This window comes from Dromiciops gliroides, chromosome 3 (genome assembly GCF_019393635.1).
Source record: "Dromiciops gliroides isolate mDroGli1 chromosome 3, mDroGli1.pri, whole genome shotgun sequence".
Lineage (NCBI taxonomy): Eukaryota > Metazoa > Chordata > Mammalia > Microbiotheria > Microbiotheriidae > Dromiciops > Dromiciops gliroides.
The window spans coordinates 40,565,748-40,580,033 of NC_057863.1; the positions used below are offsets into that span (position 1 = coordinate 40,565,748).

General features: G+C 44.9%; 1 protein-coding gene across 1 annotated transcript in view; it reads right to left on the reverse strand.

The window, feature by feature from the left end:
• The window catches only part of ZMAT3 (zinc finger matrin-type 3), a 38,403-nt gene extending 24,458 nt beyond the window's left edge, over positions 1-13,945 (reverse strand). The window contains exons 1-2 of the mRNA XM_043996663.1: positions 13,721-13,945; positions 6,881-7,201 (exon numbers count right to left, since the gene is read on the reverse strand). Of these exons, the coding sequence (XP_043852598.1) occupies positions 6,881-7,147 (267 nt within the window). The 5' untranslated portion in view covers positions 7,148-7,201; positions 13,721-13,945. The remainder of the gene's footprint in view (positions 1-6,880; positions 7,202-13,720) is intronic.
• Between the last annotated feature and the right edge of the window lie 341 nt (positions 13,946-14,286).

A 14,286-nucleotide genomic window follows, 5' to 3' on the forward strand; every position in this document is an offset into this window, starting at 1 on the left:
AGATCGCTGCCTCATGTAGGTCATATAAGTAGTAAGTCAGAAGCCAGAATTCAAACTCAGGTCCCCAGAGGTCAACATCAAAGCTCTGTCCATCTTGCCATACTCCTCTATATATTCAGGAGTGAACACAGGCAGACCTGGGATTCCCCTCCCCTGAGGGCCAAAACTGATTTTTAACCACTCAACAATCTGGATGTAAAGCATACTAGTAATAAAATGTGTAATAAGTAGGCTGACTTGTCCTGATTCCACTGTAAAACTATATGGTTTTTTAAAAAACAAGGATTAGTATACGAAAAATAGCTATTTTATTTGGTGTTTGTTAAATTCAAAAAAATTTTTTAAAAGCCTAAATGTTCAAAGTTTAAAAAAAAAAAACAGGGGCAGCTAGGTGGCGCAGTGGATAGAGCACCGGCCCTGGAGTCAGGAGTACCTGAGTTCAAATCCGACCTCAGACACTTAACACTTACTAGCCGTGTCACCCTGGGCAAGTCACTTAACCCCAATTGCCTCACTAAAAAAACAAAAGCAAAAACAAAAAAACAAATATTGACTTATTTTCCCTACATCTAGAAAATCCCAACTCAACTACCACCACCTCCCCCCAGAAATAAATAAAACCACAAAGCTACAGACAGACTTCCCTATTCCCTCTTTCTATACCTGGGCCTCAGTTTCCTCCTGTTCTTTTTTACTCATAACATTCTTTCTATCCTTTGCTAGCTCTCCACTTTGGACAAACCAAATTATCTAAAGCCAACTCTGGCCCAAAATATCTTTCCCTGGGTTTAGTTATTTCAAGGCAGTTGCTAAGAGCTGTGAGCAAGGCTATGAGGGATGCTGCTGCTCCTTCATCTGGCTCCTGTGGACTCCTGACAGAGGGAGCCTGGGGTTCTACACGTGTCATCTCAGCACACTTGTCTGGAATGGGAAACCATTCCAATGACATGCCATCGCTCCCCAAATCCCCCACCTAAAGATTTCACTTTGGATTGTATCTTCCCCCAATAGGCAACAAATAAGAGATTTATGACCTGGATTTTGTAAAAGAAAATTGCTCACACATTTCTTGAGCAATTACTATATACTATGTACTAATTACTGGGAGCAGTGCTGGGTGGAGCCCCTGGCCCTCAAGGGTCAGAGGATCATGGTAGCTTTAGAGGTTTGGGGAACTCAAAGGTAATCCAGTCCAATCTTCTCATTTTATAGATGAGGGAAATCAAACCTTGTCCAAGGTCACACAGGTACTTAATGACGGAGCCAGTATTTGAACCCCGAATCACTGGCTCCAAATCTAATCTACTTTCCAGTACACCCTACTCTGCCTCTTGGCTTCAGAGTGATATCACACACACACACACACACACACACACACACACACGCACGCACGCACACACACACACACACACAGCGTGTATGTGCACATGTATATACATATGTATCCATATACGTGTGTATGTGTGTATGTAAGTATAATTACAATACCTGGCAGCATAAGATAAGCAGGATCAGAGAATTAAAGCTAGAGTGGACTTTAGGGACCATCTAACCCAACCTTACTTTTGAAATGGGGAAACTGAGGCTCAGAGAAGGTAGGTAATTACCCAAAGTTAATTCAAACTCGGGTCCTTTGCCTCCAAAGGCAACACATTTTCCAGGACACAAACAATACCTCCCCAAGGAAGATGCAAAGACTACGCCATGAGAATCCAGAGAAATAAGATATCATTTCAATGTCAGGCAGGGAGAAGGGATAGGGAATAGAAACAATGAGAAAGGCTACCTACCCAGAGGCAGTCTTATTTGGGCTAAGCTCTAAAGGATGGATAAGATTTCAATAGGTGGAGATGAGGCATGGGAGGCAGCCTAGGTGTAAATTCCATTCATCCAACATTTATCAAGCCAGCTATGGGCAAGGCACCAGGAAAGCAAAGACAAAAATAGTCCCTGTTCTGACCTCAAAGAGCTCTCATTCTACTGGAGCAGAAAACACCCACATGGAGAGGTAAATACAAACTAATTGCAGGAGGACTCAAATTAGCACTAACAAGTGGAGGAATCAGAAAAGGCTTCTGGAAGGAAGTGGCATTTGAGTGGAGCCTTGACAGGCTCTAAGGACTCTAGGAGGAGGGAGAAGGGATAGAATTCCAGGGATGTGGGAAAAGCCAGTGTAAAGGCAGAGGGGAGGGATGGACGACCATGGATGAGGAACACCTGATGGGCTGGGTCAGTTCAGCAGCAATATGTAGGAGGGGGTGTAATGTACAATCCACACGAAAAGATAGGTGGAAGCCAAATGATGGAGGACTTTAAATGCCCAACAGAGGAGTTCGCATTTTATAGTAAAGTGAGAGGAAGCCACTGAGACGTCTTGAGCAAAGAAGGGACATGCTCAGGACTGTGCTTTAGAAATATCGATTTGACAGCCATGCATTTGGCCAATTTTAAGGAAGGGCTGAGCATAGGATTCGATTAGAAGGCTATCCCAATGGCCTTGGTGAGAGGTGATAAGGGCCTGACTTACGGCGGTTGTAGAGGTCCTGAAGAGAAGAACTCTGTGAGTCTTCAAAGCAAAAAAAATGAAAAACTGGAGTTCTCCATTCTCTAACCTCTTAGAACATGTTGTCTGCAGTTCCCTCATGGAGTGAGCAAGTTACCCAGGAAAGAGTGCTGGCTCTGGGTCAGTGAACCTGGGTTTCAATCCTGGCTCTCTTAGTTAACTCTGGTCAACTCAATTCCTTTGTCCAGACCTCACTTTTCTCATCTACAAAATGAGGAGGCTGGGCTATATGCCTACCAAGGTCCCTTCCATCTCTAATTCTCCTAATTGTCTCAATCTGGCTATAAAATGATAGGTTAGAGTCATATCCTGGTAGGCCTTGAATGTCAGGGAAAGGATTTAGAGTTGCTTGGAGGGCAATGCACAGCCACCAAAGGTTGAGATGGGAGGGTACAGTAATCACAATACCTATGGTCCAAGAAGAATAATCTGGCTGGTGTGTAGGCTAGCCTAAGGAGAAAAGATGGAAGCTAGGGAGACCAGTTGGGCAGATGTTGAAATAGTCCAGGTAAGAAGTCATAAAGACTGACATTCTCGTGGGGAGTGAAAAGTAGAGGACAGATTTGAGAGACCTTCCAGAAGTCGAAAAGCTATAGGATATGGCAGTGAACACCTGTAAAGAGCAAAGATAAAGGAGTAGAAGGAGCAAAAGTCCCCAAGATTTTGAGACAGAGAAAATGCGGTTAACAGAATTGGGCAAATCAAGAAAAATGGGTTTTAAGGGAGAAGTCACAACAGCACATCCTGGTAAAGATGCCCAGGCATGCCAATGGGAATTCAGGCCAAGGGCCTGGAAGAGAGGTTAGAATGATACAGATTTGAAAATCATGTAACCTAAAAATTAAAAGGAATCTCAGAGGCCTAGAGATATAGCTTTATGCTGGACTTGGATTCCGGGTGGCCTGGGTTCAAATTGTTCCTCAAAACACTTATGCACTGTGGGACCCTAGGCAAGTCACTAAGTGATTCATGAGCATGATCTCTGTAACAGTTTCCTCACCTAGAAAATGAAGGCATTAGACTTAATGATCTCCAAAACTTCCAAAATCGATGATCAATCTCATCCAAGCCACTCCTGACCAAGAATCCCCTCTACTACATTTCTGAAAAGTCATCATTCAGCTTCAGTCTTAAGATCTCCAGAGAGCAGGGACCCACTACCTCCCAAGGTAGCCTATTTCACTGATAGGAAAGTCCAAACTTGTAACCACTGCTCCAAGTTCTGTCCTCAGGAGCAGAAAAGGTCTGATTCTTATACTAAAGTACAGTCATTAAAGGACTGGAGGTACTTGCACAAAGGTGTTCCTTTAAGGCCTGAGAGTAGATGAGTTTGTCAAAAAAAAGTATACAGGGAGAAACCCAGTTCAAAAGCAGCAATTTGGAGAATGTTAGGGGGTTGGAAATGCCTAGGCATTTAACCAATAAGAAGAAGCAGGAAAAGACAGAGAAGTGAGAGAGCCAAGAGAACTTTGGGAACTCAGTATTGTAGAAGCCAAGGAAGAAGAGACAGAAGATCAAGGAGGAGAGAAATAGGTAGAGCAGGACAGAAAGCATACTTCTGGGGACTGAGGAGTGAGGGATAAGCAAGAGAAAGCCAGGAGGGCACATTCTTCTTTCTAGATATTTGGCTATGGAAGAAAGCAGACAAAATAATGGTAGGTTGGAGGGAGAAGTTTTTCAATTGTTGTTGTTTCCTTTTCTTTCTTTCTTTTTTTTTTTTAGTGAGGCAATTGGGGTTGTGACTTGCCCAGGGTCACACAGCTAGTAAGTGTTAAGTGTCTGAAGCCAGATTTGAACTCAGGTACTCCTGACTCCAGGGCCAGTGCTCTATCCACTGCGCCACCTAGCTGCCCCCTCCTTTTCTTTCTTAAAGAATTGGGGGGAACTGTTTCAAATTGAAGGAGCAGATGTAGTAGCCAGTAGAAGCAAAGTAATGAAAGTGTGGCACAGGGGGAGAAGGGCTGGGGTTCAAATCCTGACTCAATCACTTGCTACCTCTGTGACCTTAACCTAGACCTTTTACTTTTCTACACCTGTTTCCTTGTCTTTCAAGTTAGAAAGGATGGCTTAGATGATCTTGAAAGTCCCTTCAAGCTCTGAACCTATAATGTTAAGATTAAAAATACAAGTGGGAGGGACGGCTAGGTGGCGTAGTGGATAGAGCACTGGCCCTGGAGTCAGGAGTACCTGAATTCAAATCTGGCCTCAGACACCTAACACTTACTAGCTGTGTGACCCTGGGCAAGTCACTTAACCCCAATTGCCTCACTAAAAAAAAAAAAAATACAAGTGGGCAATTGTGAAGACAAAAAAGCATGGGAATAAGAACTGGGCTTGTGATTTTGCCAAGGGAAGAAACTTGTTCGGTACCTTGCTGGCTGGCATCTTCTCTGCAATTTCTAGTCATGGAAAGTTCCCGAGAGCAGTGAGATGTTAAATGACTTACCCAGCGTCACACAGTGAGTATGTCAGAGACAGGACCCAGGTCTTCTTAGCTTCTAAGTCAGCCCTCTATCCTCTACTCCAAGGCTGCCTCAGATACGTACAAAATTAGGTTTTCAGAAACTCTGAAAGGCCTTCAATGTCTAAGGAATAGGAGGCAGCAAGGAATAGAGCCCTTGACTTGATTACGAACACCTGATCCAGACCCTGATTCAGCCACTTACTAGATGGGAAACCCTGGGCAAGTCACTCTCTGGGCCTCAGTTTCTTTATCTGTAAAATTAGAGAGCTGACCTAGAGGACCTTTCAGCTCTAAATCTATGTTCTTACAGTCTTCATTTTTACCAAAAAGGAAACAGGCTCAGAACAGTGGCACGGTCAGCAGCGTGGTCACAAGCTAGTTAAGCGTCTGAGGAGGAACATAAACCCAAGTCTTCCTTGCTCCAAATCTAGGACTCTACCCACTACACCACGCTGTCTCTCCACTATCCCACCTGACACACCTCAAAACCATCTGCTACTCTAAATAGATAGGAAAGATTGGAGATACCTCGTATGTACCAAGTTGTTTGCATGTTACCTCCCCCATGACAGTGGTGACTTCCTCTGGCGTGGGAGCCATGTTTCTACCCTTCTTTGTATGCCCAGTGTGGATTGAGTACAGTGCTTGGCACAAAGCAAGTTTACTTTTTGAAAACTCAGGAGTAGCCGATGCCCCATTGGGAAATGAAATCAGGACAGGCCTAATAAAAGTCAGGGGTGGGGCCTACATTTTGCAGTGTTCTCTCTTCTCTCCTTCCTTGTAGTTCACAAATATCATTTGGGCCTTGCTCAATTTGTGTCAGTTTTCGTCAGCATTTATCTTACTCTTCCCTTATCCCAACCCTACTCCTATCATAGATAGACAACACCTATATGTCCCTGCAACTTCTCCTTTAAAAAGAAAAAAAATCTACTGATTTTGAAAGCTGCCAGACTGGGTCAAGCTCTGTACATCAAATATAAGATATCAGCCCTGCTAGGATCAGAGGTTCAGATCCCCACATGGGTGACTCAGAGCAGCCTACAACAAACAACAGACTTTCTTATGCTCATGAAGGGAAGTATGGGATGGAAAGCTTCCTTTAAAACAGGTATAGGTTATCTCCTTAGAAAACAAGGGGGGGGGGGGCGGGGGGGGGGGGGGGGAGGGCAGCTAGATGGTGCAGTGGATAAAGGACCAGCCCTGGATTCAGGAGTACCTGAGTTCAAATCCGGCCTAAGACACTTAACACCTACTAGCTGTGTGACCGTGGGCAAGTCACTTAACCCCAATTGCCTCACCAAGAGAAAAAAAAAAAGAAAACAAGGGAAATTTAAACCCTAGGACTTCATTGTTCACCATATTCTGGATTCTTTTTTTTTTGTTTTTGGTGGGGCAATGAGGGTTAAGTGACTTGCCCAGGGTCACACAGCTAGTAAGTGTCAAGTGTCTGAGGCTGGATTTGAACGCAGGTCCTCCTGAATCCAGGGCCGGTGCTTTATCCACTGCACCACCTAGCTGCCCCCATATTCTGGATTATTACTACTGTAGTTCTTCTTGCACATGTATTAATCTTTCTAATATCATGGACCCCTCTGGCAATCTGGTGAAGCCCGTAGAGGGAGCCCTCCTCAGAACAATGTTTTTAAGTGCACAAAATCAAATGCAAAGGAAAATCAAGGACATCAATTCTACTAAAATGCAGTTATGAAAATATTTTTAAGCAAGTACTCGGGTTAGATGCTGCCTGCCGAGAGGCCCAAATCTCTCAAAATGTCTTCGCCTCCCATACACTCTCTGCCCTAAAAGAGTTATTAATGAAACTCGTCTTGAGGTTTCTGTGCCATCCTTACCTGATAATGAGCTTGAGCTTGCTGGGCTGAGTTCAAGGTGACATTACAGAGTTTACAATACAGAGGCCTACATAGTTCCTCCAGTGCAAAATCCTGCTCCACCGCCCCAGCTCGAGTGAGCTCCTGTGCCCTGGCCAGGGGCAAAGTGGCCTCCAGCCCCAGAGGTCTCTGCAGAAAGGTGGTTCTTGACCTGGTAGCCACTGACATAGGAAGAGGGGGTGAGAGCTGCTCAGGGGAAGGAAGTCCGGTGTGCTGCAAGAGGATCATTGGGCAGGAGTGTGGGCATGCTCCAGGGGCCAGCGGAGAGCCTGGTCTTCAGCTCTGAATGAATAAGAAAGAGATTCAGATGGTAGCATTAGCAACATAGGTAACACTTCAATGCTTCAGCATTTCGACTCAGTGGGTGTTTATTAAGTGTCTATCATATGCTGGGGACTTAAAACAAAAACTCTGTTGATACAAAGACAAGAACAAAACAGTTCCTGCCCTCAAGGAGCCTCAGTTCTACTAGAGGAAAACAACATGTACAACACACATCAGTAAATTAAATTTTTGGAGGTGCCGAGACACACAGGGCAGCTAGATGGCACAGTAGATAGAGTGCTGGGCCTAGAGTCAGGAAGGCTCATCTTCATGAGTTCAAATCTGGCCTCAGACACTTTCTAGTTGTGTGACCCTTAGCAAGTCACTTAACCCTCACTGCACCACATTGCCTCAGTTTCCTCATCTGTAAAATGAGCTGGAGAAGGAAATGGCAAATCACTCCAGTATCTTTGCCAAGAAAACCCCAAATGACGTCACAAGGAGTCAGACACAATTGAACAGCAACACCAAGCCACACTAAGAATTGGGGGGGGGGGGGCAGCAGCTAGATGGTACAGTGGATAAAGCACTGGCCCTGGAGTCAGGAGGGCCTGAGTTCAAATCTGGCCTCAGACACTTGACACTTACTAGCTGTGTGACCCTGGGCAAGTCACTTAATCTTCATTGAACCACCAAAAAATAATAATAATAATAATTAAGGCGAGGGGAATTAGGAAAGGCTTTTAAAGGAGGAGACACTTGAGCGGAGCATTGAAGGGAAGAGGAAGAGAGCACTCCAGCATTTCAGAGCAAAGGAACTGATTAGAGTGATTCATAAAGGCTGAGTAACAACCAAAGATGAGTCAGCCTGGTATAGTAGAAAAGCTACCAACTCTAAGGTCAGAAGACCAAGGTTCAAATCCCACCTCTGACACTTATTACCTGCTTTTCCCCATCTGTATAATGAGGGGCTTAAATTGATGGCTCCTGAGGTCCCTTTTAAGAGCCATTGGGCTATTATATCAGCTTAGGATTCTGGGACAATTATTTGATGTCTCTGGACCTCAGTTGCCTCATTTGTAAAAATGAGAGCAAGAACTGGATGTCCTCCGAGGTCCCTTCTTGTTCTGCATTATGATCCTAAGACCCCCATATGACAACCCAACATTTCTGTCTTGTTATTTTTTTTCTCTGATTTGATAAATCAATATCTGGGCCAGCTCCTTCCTCTCTCATCTGTCAAGAAAAACCCTATTTCTTTCACTCCTTCCTAAAAAAATCCTCAAGGTTTAGTTCTTTGTGGAACTTAGCATTTTATCAGAAACCAGGTATGACTACCCTCCAACTCTTAACTCACTTGAGCATAAATGAGACCTGATTTCAGTCCACCCAGTTCCATCAGCTGTCCTACCGGCCCTCCAACATATTAATGGTGCTTCATCCATGGCTAATTAAATCTACAAATCACAGAGCTGAAAGGGACAATAGAGGTCACCTCGCCTAGGCCCCCTTCCCCCAGGCACATTGAAACGCAAAAATCATTCTAATCATCACCCTAATGACCACAAAGACAACTGGGAATCTCTGGCAGATGACCTCATTGTCCTCTAGATTAAAGCAATGTCAAGGTGGTTGGAATTAACTTGTCAAGTTGGCTAACGTGGGAAACAAAGAGATGAAGCCATTCTCACGCCCTTCCCCCCCCCCCCATAGTGAAGCATATTCAGAGCTGAGTGGCTAGCATGTCTTTCCTAGCTAAGGGTCAGATATGGAGGGGAATAAAAAACCTTGCCTAGAGTCAGCCTATGGCAAGACAAAATTTAACTTTTTCCATTTAATAAACTGATGGTTCCTGGTTATTTTGGTCACTGACACCTTATGACTTAAGAATAGGTTCTATAAAATCTTTTTTTCTCTTGCAGGATCTCAATTTTTTTTCCCCTTCCTCCAGGGGTAGACAACCTGTATAGAACAAGCTGGGTTAGTTCACAGATGCACAGAACTTAAGAATTGAAGGAGACTTTAGAGGTCATCAGTCAGTCAATCAGGTAACTGACATTTATTAAGTGCTTAGTGTGTACCCTGTAGTATGCTAAGCTCTGGGGCTACAAAGAATGACAGAAAACAGTCCCTGATCCCAAGTAGTTCACAGTCTAATGGGGGAGATGACATGCAAACAAATACATATGAACGAGACATGCAGAATAAATAGGAGCTAATCAACAGAAGAAAAGCACTAGCATTAAGGGGGATCAAGAAGGGGTTTTTATATTAAGGGAAACTTGAAGGAAACTAGGGAAGCTCAAGGGCAAGGTGGGGAGGGTGAATATTTCAGGCATGAGGGACAGTCAATGAAAATGCCTGGCGTTCATCAATAGAGTGTTTTGTACAAGGAACAGTATGGGAGCCAGCATCCCTGGATGGCAGAATTGGGGGGGGGGGGGGTGTAAGGTGAAAAAATGGAAAGATCTTAAGGGGAATCCAGTTTTTAAATTCTTGGGATGCAAAGCACAAGATTTTATATTTGATCTTGAAGGTAATAGAGAGCCACTTGAGGTTACTGGGGTGGGAAGGAGAGGGGTGGCAGCATGGTCAGACGGGCACTTATGGAAGATCACTTTAAGAGCTGAGTGGATGATGGACTGGTATGGGGAAGAAATGTGAAGCAGGGAAACCAACCAGATGACTATGGCAATAATCCAGGCCTGAGATAAGAGCCCATATCAGGTTGATGGCAGTGTCAGAGGAGAGAAGGGGGTATATTTGAGAGGTGTTACAGGAATTAGAAAAAGATTGGATATTATGGGTAAGAAAGACAATTCAAGATGATGCTGAAGGTTTCAAGTTAGGGTGAGTAGGTACATTCAACAATAATAGGGAATTAAGAAGAAAGAAGGATTTGGAAAGAAAAGTAACTAGTTCAGTTGCAGACACACTGACTGGAGAGGAGAAACCTCAGAATAGAGGTTAGGACAAGTACATCTGGACCATCACTTCCAACTAGTACCTGAAGAGGCCTCTTTATACAATAATAATAACAAGAATAATTTAAAAACCCAATTCTATAGCACTTTGGGGTTTTACAAAAAGCTTTATATATATTATCTCATTTGAATTATACAATAATCTTGTGAAGTAGATGCTGTTACTATCCCCATTTTCCAGATGAGGAAAATGAGCCTAAGAGAGCCTAAGTGATCTGCCAAAGCTCACAGGGCTAATTGATTAACCAAGTCTATATTCAAACTGAAGTCCCATTTCACAATCTTCACTCTTAATCTTTCCCCTTTATCACTAAGCTGCTAGACCATCACGTGACCCTAATATTCTTTAAGAAGCCACATTGCGTAATGAAAAGAATGCCAGATGTGGAGAAAACTGCCATGTTCAGTTTCTTCATCTGCAAAATGAGGGTGAGAATATTTGTACTGCCTGTCTTGTGAGATTGTTGTACATGGGGATCAAAGGAGATAATGTGCATAGGGTGCTTTGAAAAAATTTCAGGGTCCCCTGTGAATGTCACCTATGCTCATTCCTCCCTCCCAGCCCTGTCATCCTTATCTATCTCATGACCACTCCTATAAGTCCAGCATGAACCACAGGTCTTCTTTTAGAACCTCAAGTTTCCTCTAATCAGAATTTTTGAACCCTCTGTTCACTCCACTCCTTAACCACCCTTAAAACCTCTTGCCTCAGTCACCAAAGTATGGATATTTTAAGCATCTAAAACATAAAGCTGAAATTTTCCATCTTGCACATGTGGGTGTGTTTCGATTCAGATTGACTTATTAGATGAAGACTCGATTTTGAAACGTCAAAAGCCTACCACCTCATTTAATAAATCCAATTGAAACGAAGATGTTCTCAAAGCCTGTGTGACCTTCAGCAAGTCATATAACTTTGCTGGGCCCCAGTTTCCTCACCTGTAAAATGAGTCAGACTGAATGACCTATGAGGTTCTTCTACATCTAAAGCTACCCTTCTATTAAAAAAAAAACTTTCCAACAGAATTATATGAGGAAAAAATTAATGAAATGGACAATAGCAGAAATGGGGAAGGAGAAAAGAAAATACAGCTTCAAGATGGGAAATTAACAAAATTACCTGAAATAATTTTCATAATTAGGCAGCTAGGTGGCGAAGTGGATAAAGCACCAGCCCTGGATTCAGGAGGATCTGAGTTCGAATCCAGCCTCAGACAATTGACACCTAACTGGCTGTGTGACCCTGGGCAAGTTACTTAACCCTCATTGACCCGACCCCCCCCAAAATTAATTTTTTTAATAAATAAATAAATAATTTTCATTATTTATGAATTCTAGCTCTGCCACCTACCAACCTTTGTGACCCTGGATATGTCTCTTCCCCTGCTTGGACCTTACTTTCTACACCTTCAGAATGAGGGGGCTAGACTATATAGTATCTAAGATTCACTTCAGTTCTCAATCCTACTATTTATAATAATACTTGTTCCAATAGCAAGAAGTAGAAGTGTATATGTGTGAGATATACGCATAGACATAGATATATAGATATATATCACATATATCTATACCACACATATGCAAACATTACAAACACGTTAGTGGATGTATATGTATATATACACATATATACATATACATACATATGTGTATGATTATACATATATATATATGCACCCCAGACACAGAGATTTAAAATAACAGCATGTCAGATAATTCTCTCCATCAGGTTAATCCTCTCAATTAAATCAGGCAGAAACCTAATTGAGTATTCGAGGACCATCACCCCAAGGCAGAAGCAGATGAGGACTTTTTTTTAATGGTCAAAAAACTAAAAAGATAGGCTGAGGGTGGAACTCATTCCAGTAACAGAGAAACAGTGGCAACACATGATATTGAGAAGTCAAGTTCACAGTGAATGTCAAACTATAAAATTTCCTCAAGAAAGCCACCTCAATGCTAAGTCAGTGACAGGTATAATACAAAGCCAGGCTACATGCAGTTGGAAAGAGTCAAAACAAGGACAGGGTCAGTCCATAGGAAATTTCCAAAAAAGAAAGAAACAATGGCTAAAGAGAAAGTTCGGCACATGCCTTCATTTTTGTTTTCTTTTTGTTTTTTAAGTCTTTCCTTTTGGGGAGAACTAGGACCAATTCTAAGATGCTTGTCTCCCAGTGTGGTAAGCTTCTCTTTAAAGGAAGGGGGTTCCTCTCAGCTGGCAGAGGTAAAGTGTGGCCTGCTTGCCTCAGGTCAGTCACCCTAATCCAAAGCAGCCTTACCAGAACAAGGATTTGTCCATTGCCAGATTTCTTTTTAACATTTGCTGTATAGCTGGATTTTAAAAAGAAAAGAAAGAAAGAAAGAAAGAAAAGGATTTCATCCGGCATATTGGCAATGTCACTTCTAAAAATATACAGAGAGAACTACTATATCCAAGGTTGGAGAGCTTGAACAACATAATATTAAAGCATACAAGCATACTGAGCATTAAAAGAATGCATGGGAAAAGGAAAACGGGACCATTCAGCACATGGCACCTGCCTTGGTACAAATGCTCTTTTGGGGGTAAAGGAGTATGGCATGCTAACTTAGGTAAGTTTTCATCAGCTCTTAAGGACTATGGAGTCTAATGACTGAAGAAGAGAAGATTCATAGATTTCTCACTGGAAGGAAACCTAGCACTCATTCAAGCCTCCCTTTCCGCCTCTCCCATCCCCCCACCCCCACCCCATTTTACTGAGATGAGAGAACGGGGCCCAAAAAAGTTAATTCATTCTGGGGAGGGAAAATTGCTACTGCCCAGGGTAAATAGAAACGCCCAACGGTCACCCTCCTAGCTTCCAAAACTCAGGGCCTTTGCATTATACTTTGGACCGAGGCCAATTGCTTTCCCCCACCCCCACCCCAATTCGGTCCTAAGGGATTCACAGAGAGTGGGTCTCCCCCCCCCCCAAAAAAAAAAATGCTGGACCCCGCCACGAGGAATCCAGGTATGATGGATTACTCTGCCCGGGAGCGTGGAGATAAGAGTGGGGAGAGAAGGGAGGCGTTACTCAGAGGTCACGAGAGGCATCCAAAGTAGCCTAAGCAGTTCAGAGCAAGGCGAGGAAAGAGGAAACCAGCCCCAAGAGAGAGGCCGCGGTGCTCGCAAGGACAGCTCTTTGGGAAAACACGGTGGCTCCTACCCACAAGCAGACAGACGGCTGACTTCTTCCAGCCAGTAGAAGCAAAGCGAATCGGATTCAGACTCAGATGCCGGTTCAAACTCCCCGGACGTCCTAGGGGTTACGCAAACACACACCTGGGTCCGGTGAAGCAGGCACCCAGCCGGCTGCAAGGGGGGAGCCCAACCCCACCACCTCACCTGGGGGGATCGCAAGCAAGCAGCACGCGCAAGCCGCCGAGACAAAACAAAAGTCACGTGGAGCGCCCGACAGAAGCCCCGGCCCCCCGCGGCGGCGTCCACCCCCCACGGGCCCGGCTCATGATGGGGGGGGGGGGTTGGCGAGCGCCCGGCCCCGAGCCCCACGAACCCCGACCGCATCGCACTTACTGGGGCGCCGGGGGCCGGCTGCGGCTCAGACACCGCGGCGGGGCTGGGGACCTCCGTGCGCCCCGAGCCGGACCGCGCCGCACATCCCGGGCCAGGTGAGGCGATGATCTTGGGTCGCCTTCGCGCCCTCCCCGGCAGCCCGGGCTCCCGGCTCCGGCCCCGGTTCGGGCTCGGGCTCTGCCGCCGCTCAGGAAAGCCAGCGCCACCGGACACGGATGGAAACAGCTGCAGGAAGTGACTGCGGAGGAGCCGGGGAGGAGGAGACAGAGGAGGAGACTGAGACCGGCTGATGGGGAGGGGGCGAGCGGCGGCGCACAGCACAGCACCGCACCGGGGAGGGAGGGAGGGACGGAGAGACCAAGGGAGAGAAGGGCGGGCTGCAGCGTCAGAGGAGGGGGGAAGAAGGGGGAGCATCAAGGGAGGAAAGAGAGAAGGGGGGAGGAGGAGGGAGGAAGGTGGAGGAGGAGGAAGAGGAAGAAGGGAAGGAGTGAAGAATGGGAAGGAAGAGAAAGAGGAAGAGGAGCGGGAGCAGGAGCAGGAGCAGCCAAACTAAAGAATGAGAGTTC